We start from the raw sequence: 24512 nt of genomic DNA on the forward strand, positions 1-24512 counted from the left end.
GGATGATGTGGAATCTGTATGGGTGGAGCTGCGGAATACCAAAGGGCAGAAAATGTTAGTGGGAGTTGGGTACAGACCACCAAACAGTAGTAGTGAGGTTGGGGACAGCATCAAACATGAAATTAGGGATGTGTGCAGTAAAGGTACAGCAGTTATCATGGGCGACTTTAATCTACATATAGATTGGGCTAACCAAACTGGTAGCAATACAGTGGAGGAGGGTTTCCTGGAGTGTATTAGGGATGGTTTTCTAGACCAATGTGTCGAGGAACCAACTAGAGGGCTGGCCATCCTAGACTGCGTGATGTGTAATGAGAAAGGACTAATTAGCAATCTTGGGGAAGAGTGACCATAATATGGTAGAATTCTTTATTAAAATGGAGAGTGACACAGTTTATTCAGAGACTAGAGTCCTGAACTTAAGGAAAGGTAACTTTGATGGTATGAGACGTGAATTGGCTAGAATAGACTGGCAAACGATATTTAAAGGGTTGAAGGTGGATAGGCAATGGCAAACATTTAAAGATCACATGGATGAACTTCAACAATTGTACATCCCTGTCTGGAGTAAAAATAAAACGGGGAATGTGGCTCAACCGTGGCTAACAAGGGAAATTAAGGATAGTGTTAAATCCAAGGAAGAGGCATATAAATTGGCCAGAAAAAGCAGCAAACCTGAGGACTGGGAGAAATTTAGAATTCAGCAGAGGAGGATAAAGGGTTTAATTAGGAGCGGGAAAATAGAGTATGAGAGGAAGTTTGCTGGGAACATAAAAACTGACTGCAAAAGCTTCTACAGATATGTGAGGAGAAAAGATTCATGAATACAAACATAGGTCCCTTGCAGTCAGATTCAGGTGAATTTATAATGGGGAACAAAGAAATGGCAGACCAGTTGAACAAATACTTTGGTTTTGTCTTCACGAAGGAAGACACAAATAACCTTCCGGAAGTACTAGGGGACCGAGGGCCTAGTGAGAAGGAGGAACTGAAGGATATCCTTTTTAGGCGGGAAATTCTGTTGGGGAAATTGATGGGATTGAAGGCTGATAAATCCCCGGGGCCTGATAGTCTGGTGATCATTTTCCAACAGTCTATCGACTCTGGATCAGCTCCTATGGACTGGAGGGTAGCTAATGTAACACCAGTTTTTAAAAAAGGAGGGAGAGAGAAAACGGGTAATTATAGACCAGTTAGCCTGACATCAGTAGTGGGGAAAATGTTGGAATCAATTATTAAAGATGAAATAGCAGCGCATTTGGAAAGCAGTGACAGGATCGGTCCAAGTCAGCATGGATTTATGAAAGTGAAATCATGCTTGACAAATCTGGTATTTTTTGTGGATGTAACTAGTAGAGTGGACAAAGGAGAACCAGTGGATGTGGTGTATTTGGACTTTCAAAAGGCTTTTGACAAAGTCCCACGCAAGAGATTGGTGTGCAATATTAAAGCACATGGTATTGGGGGTAATGTACTGATGTGGATAGAGAACTGGTTGGCAGACAGGAAGCGGAGTCGGGATAAACGGGTCCTTTTCAGAATGGCAGGCAGTAACTAGTGGGGTGCCGCAGGGCTCAGTGCTGGGACCCCAGCTATTCACAATATACATTAATGATTTAGATAAAGGAATTGAGTGTAATGGGCCCAAGTTTCGAGCCGCGCCTAGAACGGCACAGTCCCGACCTGGACGCCCGTTTTTCACGCCACAAAGTGCGCCTAAAAAAAACCTCCAGATCCTCCACCTCCCTGCAGGTCCTCTGGCCCTCGGCGCGGCGCAGCAGGAACTGTAGGGGGCGGAGCCAGGTCCCTGCGCTGAAAACAGTGCCGGGACCTCTGCAAGTGCAGTAGCTCCAGGCGCCCGAAACTGTGTGGGAGGGGCCCGAAGCACGCAGCCCCTAGCCCTGGCCGAATGGCCTCACTGGGGCTGCGTGAATAAGGCTCCTCCCATGGCCAACTCCTGCTTCCTCCCGACCCGACTCCCGCTTCCCCCCCCCCCACTGCCCCCGGACCGTACCGGACCGGACCCGACTCCCGCCCCCCACCACCGCCCCCCCCCCCGGACTGGATCCGACCTGACCTCCCTCCCCCCGACCTGACCTCCCTCTCCCTCTCTCCCCCCAACCTGACCTCCCTCTCCCTCCCTCCCCCCGACCCGAACCGAACCGAACCGATCTCCCTCCCACCACCCCCCCGACCCGACCCAACGCCACCTACCTGTAAATCTGGTGCTGGGGATGGGCCCTGCCCGAAGTCTCGGGCCCAGCCGGGCCCGGCCCATTCAGCCTCCCCCCCCCCCCCCATCTCCTTTCCCCCCCCAATCTCCTTCCCCTCCCCCATCTCCTTTCCCCCCCTTCTCCCCTTTATCCCCTTCTCCCCCCTCCCCCTTCTCCCCCTCCCCCTTCTCCCCCATCCCTCCCCCTTCTCCCCCTTCCCTCCCTCTGCTCCCCCCTCTCTCCCTCTCGCCCCCTCCTCCCCCTCCCCTTGCTGTCAGAAACACAGACACTGACAGACAGAGAATGAGAGACACACAGACAGAGAGATAGAGACACTGACAGAGACACACTGGGGGGGGGGGGGGGCATCCCAGCACGCTGTTGGAGGGCTCCCGGTGCTGCAGTCGGTAAGTAGAAAATGTTTTATTTATTGATTTAAAAAAAAAATTATTTCTTATTAATTTTTTTTGATTGATTTATTGGTTGATTTATTGATGTATTTATCATTTATTATTGATGATGGCACTTTATTTGTAAAACTGAAGTGTTTAATGTTTGTAAACTTCCCTTTAAACCCCCCCCCCCCATTCCCTATGCCTGATTTGTAACCTACGCCTGATTTTCTAAAGTGTAGACAAGGTTTTTTCGAGCGTACAAAAATCTTCACTTACTCCATTCTAAGTTAGTTTGGAGTAAGTTTTCACTGACGAAACTTTGAAAACAGGCGTAAGTGGCCGGACACTCCCCCTTTTGAAAAAAAAATTCTGTTCCGAAGTGAAACTGTTCTAACTGACTAGAACTGGAGCAAACTAAATGATGTCATTTTCCGATTTCTAAGATACTCCGTTCTACACCAGGTGCTCCTAAAAATCAGGAGCAAATCATGTGGAAACTTGGGGCCAATATCTCCAAGTTTGTAGATGACACTAACCTGGGTGGCGGTGTAAGCTGTGAGGAGAACGCTAAGAGGCTGCAGGGTGACTTGGACAGGTTAGGTGAGTGGGAAAATGCATGGCAGATGCAGTATAATGTGGATAAATGTGTGATTATCCACTTTGGGGGCAAAAACACGAAGGCAGAATATTATCTGAATGGCAGTAGATTAGGAAAAGGGGAGGTGCAACGAGACCTGGATGTCATGGTACATCAGTCATTGAAAGTTGGCATGCAGGTACAGCAGGCGGTGAAGAAGGCAAATGGTATGTTGGCCTTCATAGCTAGAGGATTTGAGTATAGGAGCAGGGAGGTCTTACTGCAGTTGTACAGGGCCTTGGTGACGTCTCATCTAGAATATTGTGTTCAGTTTTGGTCTCCTAATCTGAGGAAGGACGTTCTTGCTATTGAGGGAGTGCAGCGAAGGTTCACCAGACTGATTCCCGGGATGGCTGGACTGACATATGAGGAGAGACTGGATCGACTGATCGTGTATTCACTGGAGTTTAAAAGGATGAGAGGGGATCTCATAGAAACATAAAATTCTGACGGGACTGGACAGGTTAGATGCAGGAAGAATGTTCCCGATGTTGGGGAAGTCCAGAACCAGGGGACACAGTCTAAGGATAAGGGGCAAGCCATTTAGGACTGAGATGAGGAGAAACTTCTTCACTCAGAGAGTTGTTAACCTGTGGAATTCCCTACCGCACAGAGTTGTTGATGCCAGTTCATTGGATATATTCAAGAGGGAGTTAGATATGGCCCTTACAGCTAAAGGGATCAAGGGTATGGAGAGAAAGCAGGAAAGGGGTATTGAGGTGAATGATCAGCCATGATCTTATTGAATGGTGGTGCAGGCTTGACGTGCCGAATGGCCTACTGCTGCACCTATTTTCTAAGTTTCTATGTTTCTCTTTTTCTGTGTCTTAGATGTCTTGGATGAGTCGCAATTTCTTCCAGTTAAACGTGGGAAGGCCAAAGCCAGCACCTTCAGCCGCTGTCACAAATTCTATACCCTTGCCACAAATTCCAATCCCCTCCCCGGCTACTGTCTCAGGTTAAAGCCAGCTTTTGCAACCTCGGTGTCCTATTTGACCCCAAGTTGACTGAATTCAAATTCTCAAACTACCAAGGTGTGATTATTAGTCCAGGCCTCTGGATTAATATTCTAGTAACATAACCACTGTGCTATGTTCTCTGCTCTTGCCATGGGAGATGGCAAGGTTGGCAGCATATTGTCAGTACCAGGTTAGTGACAGAACACCTACACTGATACCTTATATCTCTATGAAGCACCACACAGACTAAACCTTTCACCCACTTCTCTGTCTCCTTATCCCCAAGGCTCATTTATTCTAAATGTCTACCCTCTACTCCTACTGATCCAGCAATGGTGGTGGTGGGAGGGCGGGGGGGTGGGGGGGGAAGGCGGGGGGAGAGGTAAAGGTGGAGGAAGATGATGAGATGGAGGAAGAGGAAGAGGAGAAGGAGAAGTAAGAACAAGGACTTAACTACCTCCTGACCAAATACAATAATGAACAGGAGGACAATGAGAATTTCTGTGCCATTCCCCACCGATCGCCTTTCATAACTTTGGCGAAACCACCAGAAAAACAGTATAAATGGCCGTTTTTAATCTGTTTTTATAGCTTGCTAGCAGAAAAAGCAATATGGCCACTAAAACAAGTTAAAAAATGATTGTTTGAGACATTTGATTGGTTGATTTTGTGGGCTTGCCGGTCCCTGATTGCTAGCTTTTCTTACTTGGCAATATATGAGTAACATGGCTAACCTCACAGATACAGGTTATTTGAGCCAGTCAGAAAAGAATGGTGTGCATTTTAATAGTGTGATGCACTATGGACACATTTCATGTAAGACATTTAATTACATGTTGTGGGCCAAAAATTCCGGCCTCGACGGGTCTGTACGAAGTAATTTTCAACATTTTGTGTTCTCCTTTTCTTCTTTTCTCTCCAAGTCAGGTTACAGTTCCATGGTTTTGGTAGCCCTCAAGATCCATGCCCCAGTGGTTGTGTAAGTCTATTCTGGCTATTCAAATGTGGAGTTTTCTGGCTATTCAAATGTGGAGTTTTCACAGCCAAGCCTTATCCTGCCCATACGCAATGTCAGTGCATGTACACTTGCAACAGGGCCACTGGATATTAATGATTGTACCACTTGCCTTGTGACAAAGATTAGCTGCAGTGCATATAGCTTACTTTTACCAGCGTAACAGTTTTAAAACATACAAAAATTAAATTTAATCATTCATTTTTATGTTAAAAATCCTGTCCATTGAGGTAAGTTTATTTTTAATCCTATTAAAACACATTTTAAAAATTCCCAAAAAGCCTCCGACCGCAATTTTCCTCCCAATGTATTTTAAAGTAAGGTTGCATAGAACAGAGGGAATATTAAAAAATTACCAGTGATGCACCTTTTATCAGGAGTTCATGGTGAAAATTGTCCAACAATTATTCTGAATCTATCACAATTTTCCCTCTTCAACTACGTTTCCTAGATTCTGCAAAATTAGTTCATGCTTACCTCAGACTTCTTATTGACCACCGTATTTTTTAAATCTGTCCTTCTTGCAATGCGGCTGTTACCACCAACCTTGACACCAGCTACAATAACAAATAAAACTAGATAAGGTTCCTCCCCTGCAGCATCTGTTTTAATTATGGCACAGTAATCAAATCTATTTCAACTATGAAGTGCATCAATTACAGTAAAGCAGATTTTCCTCTTCCTGCGCCTGGTTTTTGGATTGCCTGGGTGCAGTGAACAGAGAAAAGTTGAGTGGGGAGGATCACAGATGGACAGAAAATCAGGCAGGGTCCTTGACAATCCTTCCTCCCAAAGTTATGCTATTTCTTTTGTGCTCAGGTGATCCAATACACTCAGGGACAGGGACAGCAAAATATGCCACAATCTCTTTTAAACCAGAATTGGCCGCATAATGCAGTGGCAAGAGACTATAGCAATAGCACACTAAACAACAGAAAAACCCCACAGTCAGAACCAAATTATTGATTATAATAAGCACCATTGTTAGCAAAGAGAGCACTATCATATCTATTATAAACTGAAGTCTGGTTCCAATCCAAGCTTCAAGTTTTTCTGCTAGGTAATAGGAAGATTGAGCTTTGGATCAAGACTTACTTTACAATTTAAACCAGAATCTCCCGCAGCTTTTAACAATTATGTTACAACATAACAGTGAGAGTAGCTTACTACAGTCCTGTAGACCATGCGCTTGGTGGCACATTTGAGAGCCTGGTCTTCAAACACTCTTTTCCTCAGGCGGCCAAAGGCTGCACTGGAGGCGGTGTTGAATGTCTGCTCTTGTTGTTAAGAAGCTCCCGAGGTATGGGAAATAGCCCACGTTGTCCAGGGTCATGCCGTGGATCTTGATGACATGGACCATGTACAGTAGACACCTCAAACCGCTGGAGAAATACCACCAACGATGTCTCCGCAAGGTCCTGCAAACTTCCTGGGAGGATAGACGCACCAACGTTAGCGTCCTCGATCAGGCCAACATCCCCAGCATTGAAGCACTGACCACACTTGCAGGCCACATTGTTCGCATGCAAGACACAACACTCCCAAAGCAAGCACTTTATTCGGAACTCCCTCACAGCAAATGAGCCAAAGGTGGGCAGAGGAAACGTTACAAGGACACCCTCAAAGCCTCTCTGATAAAGTGCAACATCCCCGCTGACACCTGGGAGTCCCCGACCAAAGACCGCCTGAAGTGGAGAAAGTGCATCTGGGAGGGCGCTGAGCACCTCGAGTCTCATTGCTGAGAGCATGCAGAAATCAAGCGCAGGCAGCGGAAGGAGCGTTCGGCAAACCAGTCCCATCCACCCTTTCCCTCAACGACCGTCTGTCCCACCTGTGACAGGGACTGTGGTTTCATATTGGACTGCTCAGCCACCTAAGGACTCGTTTTTAGAGTGCAAGCAAGTCTTCCTCGATTCCGAGGGACTGCCTATGATGATGATGATAAGAGTAGCTTAGTCAGTGGTTTGGGCCCTTCTTTAAAAAAGGCCTATATTAAAACAGCTAGTGGCAGTATTCGCCAGTGGTTCAGTGGTAGCTGATACATGCTAGAGCACAAAAGATCGCAGGTTCAATCTCAGTTGAGGAAGGCGTAGATTTGCAACAATTGGCATGACTGAGCTTGAATAAGGGAAGGGGAAATCTCACTATCTAGCGACTCCTGTTCAAGTAAATTTATTAGAACATAAGAAATAGGAGCAGGAGTAGGCCATTTGGCCCCTCGAGCCTGCTCCGCCATTCAATAAGATCTGATCTTGGGCTCAGCTCCACTTCCCTGCCCGCTCCCCATAATCCTTTACTCCCTTATCATTCAAAAATCTGGCTATCTCCGCCTTAAATATATTCAATGGCCCAGCCTCCACAGCTCTCTGGGGCAGAGAATTCCACAGATTTACAACCCTCTAAGAGAAGAAATTCCTCCTCATCTCAGTTTTAAATGGACGACTCCGTATTCTGAGACTATGCCCCCTAATTCTAGATTCCCCCACGAGGGGAAATATCCTCTGCATTTACCTTGGGGAGCCCGCTCATTATCTTATGTTTCAATAAGATCACTGTTGTGTATGCATGCCTGTTTACTGTGTGATTTCTGTAACACTGTTATGCCACACTGAATGTACCCTTATACTGTACACACCTTACCGGTACACCAGAGGTGCTGCTGCTGGAGACTTGGGGGTTGCCTGCACACGGCAGGTAACTTAGTATAAAAGAGAACTCACAGCTTGTTGTCGTCACTCAGGAGCTGCAAATAAAGGACTACAGGTCTACCCAGTTTAAGTATTATACCCTGCCTCGTGGAGTCATTACTAAAGGTGCCTACATACACCACAATCACCTCTCATTCTTCTGAACTCAATTGAGCACAGGCTCAATCTGCTCAACCTTTCTTCATAAGTCAACCCCTTCATCTCAGGAATCAACCTAGTGAACCTTCTCTGAACTGCCTCCAATGCAAGTATATCCCTCCTTAAATAAGGAGACCAAAACTGTACGCAGTACTCTAGGTGTGGCCTCACCAATATCCTGTACAGTTGTAGCAGGACTTCCCTGCTTTTATACTCCATTCCCCTTGCAATAAACGTCAACATTCCATTTGCCTTCCTGATTACTTGCTGTACCTGCATACTAACTTTTTGTGTTTCATGCACAAGAACCCCCAGGTCCCTCTGTACTGCAGCATTTTGTAATCTCTCTCCATTTAAATAATAATTTTATTTTTTATTTTTTTTGCTCAAGTGGATAACCTCACACTTTCCCATATTATATTCCATCTGCCAAACTTTTGCCCATTCACTTAGCCTGTCTCTATCCCTTTGCAGATTTTTTGTGTCCTCCTCACAACTTGCTTTCCCATCCATTTTTGTATCATCAGCAAACTTGGTTACATTACTCAGTCCCTTCATCCAAATCATTAATATAGATTGTAAATAGTTGAGGCCCCAGCACCGATCCCTGTGATACCTCACTAGTTACTGTTTGCTAACCGGAAAATGGTCCATTTATCCCGACTCTCTGGTTTCTGTTAGTTAGTTAGTTAGTGTGAGTTAGTTCTGTTAGTTAGTGTGTGTGTGTGTGGACAGAATCAGCTTGACAGTGTCGACAAGCTCCTGGGTCATATAGGCTGACGTCAGATCCAGTTTAGTGAACGACTTTCCACCAGCTAGCATGGCGAACAGGTCATCAGCTCTCGGTAACGGGTATTGATCCCGTTTCGAAAATCGGTTAATCGTAACCTTGTAGTCTCCACAAATTGTGACAGTGCCATCACTCTTCAACACAGGAACAATAGGACTGGCCCACTCGTTAAACTTGACTGGTGATTTGACCCCTTCACGTTGGAGTCTGTCAAGCTCAATTTCAACCTTCTCCCTCATCGTGTACGAAACAGACCGAGCTTTGTGATAGACAGGCCTTGCATTGGAGTCCAGGTGAATTTGCACCTTGTCTCCCGTAAAATTACCAATGCCCGGTTCAAACAAAGAAGGAAACTTTTTCACGAAGCATCATCCACCGAGGACAACATCTTGACATCATTCCAGTTCAGCTTGATTTTCTCGAGCCAATTCCTGCCGAACAGCGTTGGACCATTACCTGGGACGATCGTGAACTACAATGGTAGCTCGTGAACCACACCGTCATATGGCACCTCGACTGCTGCACTGCCGAGCACCGGTATGAGTTCCTTAGTGTAAGTACGCAATCTGGCATTGACTGGACTCAGCTTGGTGTCCCACAACTTGTCGAATGTCCTATGGCTCATTATCGACTGGCTCACACCCGTGTCCAGCTCCATTGATACAGGCACGCCATTCAGCTTCACATTAACGAATACAGTCCATTCACTTCCTCCTCGGGTTGCGTATCTGGGCCATCACTGAACTGGTCCTCATCAACCACGTGGTGAGCCGCACTATGCTTGCTCCGTTGTGGACACATCCTGTGAAGATGCTCCACTTTCGAACATCCATTGCATGAGTATTGTCGAAACCGACACTGATGAGGCCGATGATTGCCCCCACAACACCAACAGGGTGAACTCTGGATCGAACCAGTTGGCGGGCTCTGAGCAGCGGCAGGTTTCGTATAAGCAGCTCTGCCCGAAAACGACGCCATCTTGTTTACAGTACTTGCCGTGGAACATTCTTCCTGCATCTAACCTGTCCAGTCCCGTCAGTATTTTATATGTTTCTATGAGATCCCCTCTCATTCTTCTCAACTCCAGTGAATACAGGCCCAGTTGATTCAGTCTCTCCTCATATGTCAGTCCTGCCATCCCGGGAATCAGTCTGGTGAACCTTCGCTGCACTACCTCAATAACAAGAACGTCCTTCCTCAGATTAGGAGACCAAAACTGAACACAATATTCCAGGTGAGGCTTCACCAAGGCCCTGTACAACTGCAGTAAGACCTCCCTGCTCTATACTCAAATCCCCTAGCTATGAAGGCCAACATGCCATTTGCCTTCTTCACCGCCTGCTGTACCTGCATGCCCACTTTCAATGACTGATGTACCATGACACCCAGGTCTCGATGCACCTCCCCTTTTCCTAATCTGCCACTATTCAGATAATATTCTGCCTTCGTGTTCTTGCCACCAAAGTGGATAACCTCACATTTATCCACATTATACTGCATTTGCCATGTATTTGCCCACTCACCTAACCTGTCCAAGTCACCCTGCAGCCTCTTGCCATCCTCCTCGCAGCTCACAATGCCACCCAGCTTAGTGTCATCTGCAAACTTAGAGATATTACACTCAATTTCTTCATCTAAATCATTGATGTATATTGTAAATAGCTGGGGTCCCAGCACTGAGCCCTGTGGCACCCCTCTAGTCACTGCTTGTCATTCTGAAATTGACCCGTTTATCCGACTCTCTGTTTCCTGTCTGCCAACCAGTTCGCTATCCACGTCAATACATTACCCCCAATACCATGTGCTTTAATTTTGCACACCAATCTCTCGTGTGGGACCTTGTCAAAAGCCTTTTGAAAATCCAAATACACCACATCCACTGGTTCTCCCTTATCCACTCTACTAGTTACATCCTCAAAAAATTCCAGAAGATTTGTCAAGCATGATTTCCCTTTCATAAATCCATGCTGACTTGGACAGATCCTGTCACTGCTTTCCAAATGTGCTGCTATTTCATCTTTAATAATTGATTCCAACATTTTCCCCACTACTGATGTCAGGCTAACCGGTCGATAATTACCCGTTTCTCTCTCCCTCCTTTCTTAAAAAGTGGTGTTACATTTGCTACCCTCTAGTCCATAGGAATTCATCCAGAGTCGATAGACTGTTGGAAAATGATCACCAATGCATCCACTATTTCTGGGGCCACTTTCTTAAGTACCCTGGGATGCAGACTATCAGGCCCTGGGGATTTATCGGCCTTCAATCCCATCAATTTCCCTAACACAATTTCCTGACTAATAAGGATTTCCTTTAGTTCCTCCTTCTCCCTTGACCCTCTGTCCCTTAGTATTTCCGGAAGGTTATTTGTGTCTTTCTTCGTGAAGATGGAACCAAAGTATTTGTTCAATTGGTCTGCCATTTCTTTGTTCCCCATTATAAATTCACCCGATTCTGACTGCAAGGGACCTACGTTTGACTTCACTGATCTTTTTCTCTTCATATATCTATAAAAGCTATTGCAGTCAGTTTTTGTGTTCGCAGCAAGCTTCCTCTCTTACTCTATTTTCCCCCTCCTAATTAAACTCTTTGTCCTCCTCTGCTGAATTCTAAATTTCTCCCAGTCCTCAGGTGTGCTACTTTGTCTGGCCAATTTATATGCCTCTTCCTTGGATTTAACACTATCCTTAATTTCTCTTGTTAGCCACAGTTGAGCCACATTCCCCGTTTTATTTTTACTCCAGACTGGGATGTACAATAGTTGAGGTTCATTCATGTGATCTTTAAATGTTTGCCATTGTCTATCCACCGTCAACCCTTTAAGTATCATTCGCCAGTCTATTCTAGCCAATTCACATCTCATACCATCGAAGTTACCTTTCCTTAAATTCAGGACCCTAGACTCTGAATTAACTGTGTCACTCTCCATCTTAATAAAGAATTCTACCATATTATGCTCACTCTTTCCCAAAGGGCTTCGCACAATAAGATTGCTAATTAGTCCTTTCTCATTACACATCACCCAGTCTAGAATGGCCAGCCCTCGAGTTGATTCTTCAACATATTGGTCTGGAAAACTATCCCTAATACACTCCAGGAAATCCTCCTCCACCGTATTGCTACCAGTTTGGTTAGCCCAATTTATATGTAGATTAAAGTCGCCCACGATAACTGCTGTACCCTTATTGCTTGCGTCCCTAATTTCTTGTTTGATGCTGTCCCCAATCTCACTACTACTGTTTAGTGATCTGTACACAACTTCCACTAGCGTTTTCTGCCTTTTGGTATTCAGCAGCTCCACCCATACAGATTCCACATCATCCAAGTTAATGTACTTCCTTACTATTGTGTTAATTTCCTCTTTAACCAGCAATGCTACTCCACCTCCTTTTCCTTTCTGTCTATCCTTCCTGAATGTTGAATACCCCTGGATGCTGAGTTCCCAGCCTTGGTCACCCTGGAGCCATGTCTCCGTAATGCCAATTATATCATATTTGTTCATAGCTGCCTGCGCAGTTAATTCGTCCACCTTATTACGCATACTCCTCGCATTGAGGCACAGAGCATTCAGGCTTGTCTTTTTAACACACTTTGCCCCTTTAGAATTTTGCTGTAATGTGGCCCTTTTTGATTTTTGCCTTGGGTTTCTCTGCCCTCCACTTTTACTTTTCTTCTTTCTATCTTTCGCTTCTGCCCCCATTCTACTTCCCTCTGTCTCCCTGCATAGACTCCCATCCCCCTGCCATATTAGTTTAACCCCTCCCCAACAGCACTAGCAAACACTCCCCCTAGGTCATGAAGACATCACGCAGCATGTCTTCCAGCATGTTCCCTGTAAAGTCTTGTCCCTGCAGTAGAGACTCACACGAGGCACATGCTGAAGTCAAGGTCATTCAGGACCTGCACCTTTATTTCACAGCTCTCGAATGCCACACTTGCCGGAGACCTGCCTTTATATATCTGTGTGGAACAGGTATGCAGTGTCTCTTGCAAGTGCACCCCTGGTGGTAAGGTATGCTTGTGGTTACAGGTCATATCTAGTTACAGTCATGTATAGCATGGTAAGATACAGTTATGTACAGTAGTGTGAGATACATGACATCACCCTCCCCCAAGGTCTTGTTTTCTTTATAGATTCAGTCTCTCAGGTGGTCTACGCTCTCGCGTGGAGCGTCTTAGTTGTGGTTCAGTTGTTTGCCTTGGTGCCTGTTTTTCTTTCGGTGTGATTGCTGGTATCTCGCCTGGGCTGTCTGTTTCGTTCAGTATGATTATTGGTATCTCGCCTGGGCTGTCTGTTGAGATTGCCCTTTCCTCAGGTTGTTCCCTCTGTCTGTCCACCAGGTGTGGTGTGAGTTCCACATTATAGTCTGCCTCTGGTTCTGCAGTGTTGTTGGTGAATCTACTTTTTACTTGGTCTACATGCCTCCGGCAGGTTTTGCCATTGTCCATTTGTACCACCAGTAGTCTGTTTCCTCCCTTGCCTGTTACTGTCCCTGCAAGCCATTTGGGACCCCTGCCATAGTTTAGCACAAATACTTTGTCCCCTATCTTATTCCACTTCCCCCTCGAATTTCGGTCATGGTACTCAGTTAGCTTCCTGCGCTTTGCCTCAACGAATTCATGCATGTCTGGAAGGATTAACGAGAGCCTTGTCTTCAAGGTCCGTTTCATCAATAGTTGCGCGGGGGGAACCCCAGTCAGCGAATGCGGACGAGATCTGTATGCCAGCAGCAGTCGCGACAGGCGGCCCTGCAGCGTGGGACCTTGGATTTTAAGCATGCCTTGTTTAATGATTTGCACTGCTCGCTCCACCTGGCCATTGGAGGCCGGCTTGAACGGTGCCATCTTAACATGATTTATGCCGTGGTCAACTATAAAATCTTGGAATTATGCGCTGGTGAAGCACGGACCATTATCACTGACCAATATGTCAGGGATTCCGTGCGTTGCAAACATGGTTCTAAGGCTCTCCACAGTGGTGGAGTTGGTGCTCGAGTTTAAAATGGTGCATTCGATCCACTTTGAAAATGCATCAACGACTACGAGGAACATTTTGCCCATGAATGGGCCCGCGTAGTCTACGTGCACCCTCGACCACGGTTTGGTGGGCCAGGGCCAGGGGCTCAGGGGGGCCTCCCTGGAGGCATTACTGAGTTGGGCACAAATGGTTCACCGTCGGACGCAGAGCTCCAAGTCCGCGTCAATGCAAGGCCACCAGACGTGGGATCTGGCTATGGCCTTCATGAGAACGATCCCCGGGTGCTCGCGGTGGAGCTCGGCTGCCCCACATCAGGCAGTCTGCCTGCAGTGATAGTTCATGCATGCGCCTATGGAAAGGTTTGATCTTCTCAGGGCAGGCATCGCGAGCCACTGCCCAGTCACCAGTTAAGACACATCTTTTGACTAAGGAGAACGTGGGGTCGCTGGTCGTCCAGGCTCTGATTTGGCGAGCCGTCATGAGCGAACCTGTGGACTCAAAGGCATTGATTGCCATGACTATCTCACAGTCCTGTTCGTCAGACCCTTCCGTGGTCGCCAGGAGTAGCCTGCTAAGCACGTCGGCACAGTTGTCTATGCCTGGTCTGTGCCTTATTGTGTAATCGTAAGACGCCAGCATGAGTGCCCACCGTTGAATGCGCGCCGAGGCGTTGGTGTTTATTGCCTTGCTCTCAGATAGCAGGGATGTGAGGGGCTTGTGGTCGGTTTCTAACGCGAACTTGGCCCCGAAAAGATATTGGTGCATCTTTTTGACACCGTACAAGCACGCGAGCGCCTCCTTCTCAACCATACCGTACCCGCGCTCCGCCCGCGAATGTGACCTGGATGCATAAGCAATGGGTTGTAATTTACCCTCACCATTGACATGCTGTAAAACGCACCAGACCCCGTATGCTGATGCATCACATGTAAGAACTAGCTTTTTACCAGGATCAAAAAAAGCCAAAACACTGTTGGAACATAGAAGGTTGCGTGCCTTATTCAAGGCGCGTTCCTGGGCGTCCCCCCAAAACCAATTGCACCCCTTTCTGAGTAACACGTGGAGAGGCTCCAGCAGCGTGCTCAAGTTCTGCATAAAGTTCCCAAAGTAATTGAGTAGCCCGAGAAAGGCGCGCAGTTCCGAGACATTCCAGGGCCTGGGTGCCAGACGAATTGCTTCGGTTTTGGATTCTGTTGGGCGGATTCCATCAGCAGCAATCCTTCTGCCCAAAAATTCAACCTCGGGCGCGAGAAACAGACACTTGGATTTCTTAACTCTTAGGCCTACCCGATCCAACCGCTTTAGTACTTCCTCCAAGTTGCGAAATGGGAGTCGGTGTCCCTGCCCGTGATGAGTATGTCGTCTTGAAACACAACCGTCCCCGGGGTGGACTTGAGCAGACTCTCCATGTTGCGCTGGAATATAGCAGCTGCCGACCTGATGCCAATGTAGAAAGAGGCGTTCGCGTATCCAGTTCCACGTTGACGGGTATCCCGTTGAGTAGGACCCTCATCATTATTGGAGGCTTCTTGTTGTAAGAACAGTGGACATTGATCGTGTTGACCCGTTGTACCTTGGTGTCCTGGGCACTGTCCCCACCGTCTTCTGGTCCGCTTTCCGACCCTTCTGATTCGTATACCAGCCAAGCTGCTGTTTTTCTGCACATGCGGTCCAGATACCCTGTATAGTTGCAGTTTCTGCAAACGGCATGCTGAAATTGGCACCCCCTTGATGAGTGCCTTCCCCCACATCACCAGCACAGACCGCTTCCATTGTCTCCGAAGGATGAACTGCGTCTGGCTGAACTCTCTTGAGCTTCTCTCAGTTTGTAGTTGATTGCTTGCATTGTGGGTTGATGAGGTGTGAACGGCCGTTCATGTGGCCCTTGATGGCTTCTGGCGCCACTGCCTGCTGTTGAGGGCCTGCTCTCCTGCCTTTGTCTGTGTGTGGGGGTAGCGGTTTGTTTCACGCTGTGAACCCCTTGTTCCGATGTTTCGTTAGTTGTTGTACCCGCAGTATAGATCAACCTCGTTTCTTCTTCTCCTGCCAAGAATGTCTGTGCGACCAGTGCTGCTGCCTCTAGGGTCAAGTTCTTGGTCTCTATGAGCTTTCGGAATATGCCTGCGTGGCCTATTCCTTCAATAAAAAAGTCTCTCAGTACTTCTCTCCTTAGTTCATCGGAGAACTCACATAAACTAGCTAGCCTCCGAAGTTCCGCCACAAAGTCGAGTATGCTCTGGCCCACACAGCATCTGTAGTTGTAGAACCTGTGTCTAGCCATGTGTAGGCTGCTCGCTGGCTTCAGGTGGTCTCTTACTAGTGTGCGCAACTCTTCAAACGACTTGCTTGCTGGTTTCTCGGGTGCCAGCAGGTCCTTCATTAAGGCGTATGTTTTCGAGCCACAGCTGGTCAAGAGATGGGCTCTTCTCTTGTCTGCCTTATTGTCGCCCAACCAGTCTTTGGTTACAAAGCTTTGCTGGAGCCTTTCTATAAAGTCCTCTCAATTATCTCCAGCATTGTATTTTTCATCTGAGCCGTTGGTCGCCATTCTGTGGATTCTGTGGTCCTGTAACTCGTTGCCACTGTAAAGTCCTGTCCCTGCAGTACAGACTCACACGAGGCACATGCTGAAGTCAAGGTCACTCAGGACCTGCACCTTTATTTCACAGCTCTCAAATGCCACACTTGCCTGAGACCTGCCTTTATATACCTGTGTGGAACAGATATGCAGTGTCTCTTGCAAGTGCACCCCTGGTGGTAAGGTATGCTTGTGATTACAGGTCATATCTAGTTACAGTCATGTATAACATGGTAAGATACAGTTATGTACAGTAGTGTGAGATACATGACATTCCCGAACTTACACGGCTCAGCAAGACGTCGCAGGTCGGCGACAAATCCCGACACGACCTGGCCCTCAGCACAAACATGCATGTAGAAACAGTAGTGTGATATGATGATCCCATCTTGTGGCTTCAGGTGGTTACCCACCAATGTACACAATTCCTCGTACCCTATTTCCGCCGGACATACAGGCAAGAGAAGATTCTTCATGAGGCCGTAAATTTTGGACCACAAACGGTGAGGAGAACTGCCCTGCGCTTAACTGCATAAGCCTCTGCCTCCATGCCGTTGGCCACAAAATACTGATCCAGGTGGTCGACAAAATCTACCCAATCCTCGCCCTCCACGAATCTCTCCAGGATTCCAACCGTGCCCATTGTGCATGCGAAGGTTCTTAAATTACCTCTTCGTCAATTGTAATGACTCAAGAGTCTGGTTACTGTAAACTCACCCAGATGCAACCTGATCCATCTTTATTCCAGCCCGAGAGTGCCTGCGTGACCTCCAAGCATTAATACATAACAGATGGTGTAGCAGTGCCTCTCTGATATCACTTCAGTGATGCATGAAATATTTACTCAAATGCAGAGTACCACGGAGCAAGTGGCATCATCATGGTCATTTGTAGAGGAGTCCCACGGCATAGATCGAACAAGTGCAGAAAAAAAACTTTCTCAAAAGTGCTGTGGCTGGTGCCTTTGAGATCTTGAACACACATTTATAGGAATCTGCTACTGTCACATTTGATAGATTCAGTGACTGGTTGAAGGAGCAATGAGAGTAGGCGTAATCCCTGTCAGAGACATTTTACTAACTGCATTCATGTAGATCGCTGATTATATGGGTTGTCCAGCACTCAGAGGGAGGATGTGAAAGGAAAAAGTGTTCTCTCTCTCAGAGGGTCTGCAGATTCTTCCAGTCTGTTCAAGCCGTTAAGTGCCAAAGTCCTGGCAGCCACTATGTTGTTGGATGTGGCTCCAGCTGTTGCAGGGACATCAAATGATCCTGCGCCTAGAGATTCAAGGCCGTGACAATCCCAACAAAAGCAATCTAGCATCACAGTTGCTCCTGCCATTCAAGGAGCACTTAGCAAAATCTTAGTTAACCAAGTAGGACAAACAATAAGGCTTAGAGCACATAATTCATGTTAGTCCCCTTAGTGTGCATACCGCTTGTTGAGTCGGACCACGGAAAAAAGTGTGCTGAAAGAAGGGCTGAAAGATGGCAGTTCCGTTTGAGCAGAAGAAATAAGCGGCATGTTATTTGGGGGCAAATGTGTAGGTTTTCACAGCAAAAAACGTTGATAAATGGCAGGAAGTGCCCTTAACTGGAAGCAGCTTTCGATCATAATCTTCCACATCAGTCTCCCTGCCTGGCAATAGCTCCCTTCGTGTCGCATTCTTACTCTTCTGACGCCGAGGGCGGGCAAATAACCTGATCTTAACCATGCCTATGTGAAACTGGCCCATAGAAGTGATCCAAGGACGGTTTGCCCTGGATTCTACATTCTTTCCTGTGGGAAACAATTGGCCTCTGCTCTGTGCTCTCTACAGCAGTAAGGCTGAAAATTGCAACTCGGCATACAAGAGATCATATTATGTTCAACAAAATGTAGAGTACGTTCATACCTGTTCCTTTTTGCTGAAAGCTTTCGATTAGTCTCTTCATGCAGCTATCCATAGCTTCTTGCAATGCACATTTCCCAAAGTCATTTTTTTCAAAGGGATTAGCTCCATGCTGCATCAGCAACTGGACCACCTGTGGGTACAGGATAGAGTATAAGAGGGATTTAAAACCTTAATGCTTGGATGTTCCTCTGGACAAACAGCAAAAGGTTACTTCTGATAGCATGGCCGAGAAATTGCCTACCTTAGCGCCGACCATTAATGCTGGTTTTCTTGAAAAAATGGGGACCACCTCAATTCTGGCCACTTCAGGTGTTGACAGCGCTGGTCACTGAAATGTCATTTAGTAGACCATGACATTAATCAGCGTGCAATGCCTGACTTAATGCTACGACTCCTAACTTGGACGTTTTTTTTTTCCAGAGACAGTTGAACTCTAAGGGCTCAAGATTGCCTATTTTTAAATGATTTTTTTTTTCATTTTAGAAGGCAGCTTTCCTTTAAGGGATTGATACTGCTTTCTAAAATGACAGGCTAGCTTTGAGAGAACGCTGCCTCTCACACGCTACATTGGGCCTCATGCTGGGACCACAGCTCGAAACAGCGTGTTACAATGCAGGCTTTGCACTGCGCTAATTTTAATCAGCAGGTGACACCAAAATATCAGTGCTGCCTGCGCTCTTATTGCAGGCGGCCATTAACTTCGGCCTGCGGTGGTACCGGACGGTTTCTGGCCTAACCACATTTCTAGGCCACAGTTCTTTCATCTACCATGTTAACCATTTTCCACTATTCCCTGGTAACCACCAGATTTCAGGTTCTGATTAGGTCAGCAACAAAACTAATAACAGTGACATTATCAGTGACTAAAGGAGTCAGATTGACAAAAAAGAAAATATTTGTATTGGAATTCTCCATGAATGTCAGCAGGCGCTTAAGAAAGCAAATGGCATGTTGGCCTTCATAACGAGGGGATTTGAGTACAGGGGCAGGGAGGTGTTACTACAGTTGTACAGGGCCTTGGTGAGGCCACACCTGGAGTATTGTGCACAGTTTTGGTCTCCTAACTTGAGGAAGGACATTCTTGTTATTGAGGGAGTGCAGCGAAGGTTCACCAGACTGATTCCCGGGATGGCGGGACTGACATATCAAGAAAGACTGGATCAACTGGGCTTGTATTCACTGGAGTTCAGAAGAATGAGAGGGGATCTCATAGAAACGTTTAAAATTCCAACAGTTTTAGACAGGTTAGATGCAGGAAGAATGTTCCCAATGTTGGGCAAGTCCAGAACCAGGGGTCACAGTCCAAGGATAAGGGGTAAGCCATTTCGGACCGAGATGAGGAGAAACTTCTTCACCCAGAGAGTGGTGAACCTGTGGAATTCTCTACCACAGAAAGTTGTTGAGGCCAATTCACTAAATATATTCAAAAAGGAGTTAGATATAGTCCTTACTACTAGGGGGATCAAGGGGTATGGCGAGAAAGCAGGAATGGGGTACTGAAGTTGCAGGTTCAGCCATAAACTCATTGAATGGCGGTGCAGACTCGAAGGGCCGAATGACCTACACCTGCACCTATTTTCTATGTTTCTATGTCAAACATAAGACTGGACATCAAGGGGCCAAAATTGCCCTCCCCCGGAAACAGGGCACACCCACCGCCTTACCGCCCAGATAGATGGGGTGGTGTTAAGATCGAAATTCTGCTTTTTCGGCGGCTAAACGGAGCGGAGTGGTATTGACTGGGGTAAAGGGCTGGTTTCAGCGGTGTGGCAGTGGAGTGATGCTTGGACCGTGAAATTCCGCTCTTAACCAATTGATCCTAATGATGCAGCGGCCTTAGGCCTTCTTAAAGGGCAGGTTTTTATAGTTTCTATGAGATCCCCCTCATCCTTCTAAACTCCAGTGAATAAAGGCCCAGTCGATCCAGTCTCTCCTCATATGTCAGTCCAGCCATCCCGGGAATCAGTCTGGTGAACCTTCGCTGCACTCCCTAAATAGCAAGAACGCCCTTCCTCAGATTAGGAGACCAAAACTGAACACAATATTCCAGGTGAGGCCTCACTTAGGCCCTGTACAACTGCAGTAAGATCTCCCTGCTCCTGTATTCAAATCCCCTAGCTAAGAAGGCCAACATGCCATTTGCCTTCTTCACCGCCTGCTGTACCTGCATGCCCGCTTTCAGTGACTGATGAACCATGACACCCAGGTCTCGTTGCACCTCCCCTTTTCCTAATCTGCCGCCATTCAGATAATATTCTGCCTTCGTGTTTTTGCCCCCAAAGTGGATAATCTCACATTTATCCACATTATACCGCATCTGCCATATATTTGTCCACTCGCCTAACCTGTCCAAGTCACCCTGCAGCCTCTTAGCGTCCATCTCACAGCTCACACCGCCACCCAGTTGTGTCATCTGCAAACTTGGAGATATTACACTCAATTGCATCATCTAAATCATTAATATATATTGTAAAGAGCTGGGGTCCCAGCACTGAGCCCTGCGACACTCCACTAGTCACTGCCTGCCATTCTGAAAAGAAGCCGTTTATCCCGACTCTCTGCTTCCTGTCTGCCAACCAGTTCTCTATCCACGTCAGTCCATTACCCCCAATACCATGTGCTTTGATTTTGCACACCAAACTCTTGTGTGGGACCTCGTCAAAAGCCTTTTGAAAGTCCAAATACACCACATCCACTGGTTCTCCTTTGTCCACTCTACTAGTTACATCCTCAAAAAATTCCAGAAGATTTGTCAAGCATGATTTCCATTTCATAAATCCATGCTGACTTGGTCTGATCCTATCACTGCTTTCCAAATGCGCTGCTATTTCATCCTTAATGATTGATTCCAACATTTTCCCCACTACTGATGTTAGGCTAACCGGTCTATAATTACCCGTTTTCTCTCTCCCTCCTTTTTTAAAAAGTGGTGTTACATTAGCAACCCTCCAGTCCATAGGAACTGATCCAGAGTCGATAGACTGCTGGAAAATGATCACCAATGCATCCACTGTTTCTAGGGCCACTTCCTTAAGTACTCTGGGATATAGACTATCAGGCCCTGGGGATTTATCGGCCTTCAATCCCGTCAATTTCCCTAACACAATTTCCCGCCTAATAAGGATATCCTTCTGTTCGTCCTTCTCACTAGACCCTTGGTCCCCTAGTACATCCGGAAGGTTATTTGTGTCTTCCTTTGTGAAGACAGAACCAAAGTACTTGTTCAATTGGTCTGCCATTTCTTTGTTCCCCATTATAAATTCACCCGAATCCGACTGCAAGGGACCTACGTTTGTCTTCACTAATCTTTTTCTCTTCACATATCTATAGAGGTTTTGCAGTCAGTTTTTACGTTTACGGCAAGCTTCCTCTCGTACTCTATTTTCCCCTTCTTAATTAAACCCTTTGTCCTCCTCTGCTTAATTCTAAATTTCTCCCAGTCCTCTGGTTTGCTGCTTTTTCTGGCTAATTTGTAAGCCTCTTCCTTGTATTTAACACTATCCTTAATTTCCCTTGTTAGCCACGGTTAAGCCACCTTCCCCATTTTATTTTTACTCCAGACAGGGATGTACAATTGTTGAAGTTTATCCATATGATCTTTAAAGGTTTGCCATTGCCTATCCATGTCAACCCTTTAAGTATCATTTGCCAGTCTAATCTAGTCAATTCGCGCCTCATACCGTCAAAGTTACCTTTCCTTAAGTTCAGGACCCTAGTTTCCGAATTAACTTTGTCACTCTCCATCTTAATAAAGAATTCTACCATATTATGATCACTCTTCCCCAAGGGGCCTCGCACAACAAGATGGCTAATTAGTCCCTTCTCATTACACATCACCCAGTCTAGGATGGCCAGCTCTCTGGTTCGTTCCTCGACATATTGGTCTAAAAAACCATCCCTAATACACTCCAGGAAATCCTCCTCCACCGCATTGCTACCAGTTAGGTTAGCCCAATCAATATGTAGATTAAAGTCACCCATGATTACTGCTGTACCTTTATTGCACACATCCCTTGTTTGATGCTGTCCCCAACCTCACTACTACTATTCGGTGGCCTGTACACAACTCCCACTAGCGTTTTCTTCCCTTTAGTATTCCGTAGCTCCACCCATACCGATTCCACATCATCCAAGCTAATGTCCTTCCTTACAATTGCATTAATTTCCTCTTTAACCAGCAACGCCATCCCGCCTCCTTTTCCTTTCTGTCTATCCTTCCTAAATGCTGAATACCCTTGGATGTTGAGTTCCCAGCCTTGGTCACCCTGGAGCCATGTTTCCGTGATGCCAATCACATCGTATCCGTTAACTGCTATCTGCGCAGTTAATTCGACGAAGCATCACAAGCCAATACTAAACGTTTACATGGGTCATGATGTACCAGCAGCTTGTTAGAGCAAAGCAGATTAATAGCTTTCTCAAAAGCTCTGTCTTGAGACGCACCCCACAGCAGTTGTCGCCTTTTCTTAGCAGCATGTGCAGTGGTTCTAATAAGGTGCTCAATTGAGGTAGGAAGTTACCAAAGTAGTTGATTGACCTAGGAATGAACACAGCTCCATCACATTCTGCGGCTTGGGTGCATTCTTGATGGCCTTGGTTTTTGTGTCCGTGGGCCTGATGCCATCAGCAGCAATTTTCCTCCCCAGGAATTCGACCTCTGGTGCCATGAAGACGTACTTCGAGCGTTTCCGTCTGAGTCCCACTTTGTCCAGACAAGGTAGAACCTGTTCCAGGTTGTTCAGATGTTCCTCGGATCAGGATGTCATCTTGGAACACGGCGGTTCTGGGAACGGACTTCAGTAGACCCTCCATGTTCCTCTGAAATAATTGCTGCAGCCGAGCGAATTCCAAAAGGGCACCTGTGATAAATAAACAGTCCTTTATGCGTGTTAATGCACGTAAGTCTCTTCAACGTCTCGACCAGCTCCTGTGTCATGTAGGCCGACGTCAAGTCCAGTTTGGTGAACAACTTCCCCCTAGCTAGCTTTGCAAACAAGTCATCAGCCTTTGGTAATGGGTACTGATCCTGTTTCGAAACCCTGTTGATCGTAGCCTTGTAGCTTCCACAGATTCTGACTGTGCCATCACTTTTCAGCACAGGAACAATGGGGCTGGCCCATTCATTAAATTCGACCGGTGATATGATCCCTCCACGCTGGAATCTGTCCAGTTCGATTTCGACCTTCTCCCTCATCCTGTACGGAACTGCCCAAGCTTTATGATGGACGGGTCTTGCATCCGAGTCCATGTGGATCTGCACCTTGGCTCCCGTGAAGTTGCCGATGCCTGGTTTGAACAGCGAGGGGATCTTACTCAATACTTGGGCACATCTATCTTTCTCCAACGACAACACTTTGATGTCGTTCCAATCGCATTTGATTTTTTCAAGCCAGTTCCTGCCGAACAGCGTTGGACCATTGCCTGTAACAATCCATTGCGGTAACTTGTGAACCGCACCGTCATACGACACTTTAATTGTGGCACTGCCAATCACCGTTATAAGTTCTTTGGTGTACGTGCTCAACTTGGCATTGACTGGACTCAGCCTGGGCCTCACAGTCTTAGTAACCCACAGCTTGTCGAATGCCCTCTGGCTCGTTATCGATTGATTCACCCCTGTGTCCAGTTCCATCGATACCAGCACCCCGTTAAACTTCACAATCAAAATTGGTTTACTCTTGGTTATAAAGGAGTACAGTCCATACACTTTCTCCTCTGGTATCTCGGTTTGCGTATCCGGATCCACGCTAGTCTGACTCTCATCCTCCACGTGATGTGTCGCAGCTCGCTTGCTCATCTGCGGACACTTGTGCTGGAGATGCCCCACTCTCAGACAGCCTTTGTTCATTGGCTTAAATCGGTACTGCTGGTGCCGGTGATTTCCCCCACAACGCCAACATGGAGAAATCGGATGCATTCCCGCTGGCCGACTTTGGGCAGCCACAGGTTTTGCGTATGCAGTCGGGTAGGCCCTGCCCTATGCTGCTCTGCCGAACGCCGAATCAATCATATTTACAGTACTTGCCCAGTTTCGATTTTTCACTGATATCTGCTTTAGACTTCTAACTGTCGCCATGCATGACTGAGCAATCGTGATGGCCCTGTTCGAGTCCAATGTCTCCACCGCCAGTAGTTTACCGCCAGTAGGATCACCTCGTGGTTGATGCCAATTACAAAGAAGTCCTGCAGCATGTCTGCCAACATAGC

At 46.7% G+C, this 24512-nt stretch overlaps 1 protein-coding gene across 1 annotated transcript in view; it reads right to left on the reverse strand.

Annotated features, from left to right (window-relative positions):
* The window catches only part of LOC139260133 (ankyrin repeat domain-containing protein 31-like), a 294522-nt gene that overhangs the window by 124002 nt on the left and 146008 nt on the right, over positions 1–24512 (reverse strand). Inside the window, exons 12-13 of the mRNA XM_070876378.1 lie at positions 18306–18435; positions 5697–5776 (exon numbers count right to left, since the gene is read on the reverse strand). Coding sequence (XP_070732479.1) covers positions 5697–5776; positions 18306–18435 — 210 coding nt within the window. The remainder of the gene's footprint in view (positions 1–5696; positions 5777–18305; positions 18436–24512) is intronic.

The sequence above is a fragment of the Pristiophorus japonicus genome, chromosome 1, assembly GCF_044704955.1.
Source record: "Pristiophorus japonicus isolate sPriJap1 chromosome 1, sPriJap1.hap1, whole genome shotgun sequence".
Classification (NCBI taxonomy): domain Eukaryota; kingdom Metazoa; phylum Chordata; class Chondrichthyes; family Pristiophoridae; genus Pristiophorus; species Pristiophorus japonicus.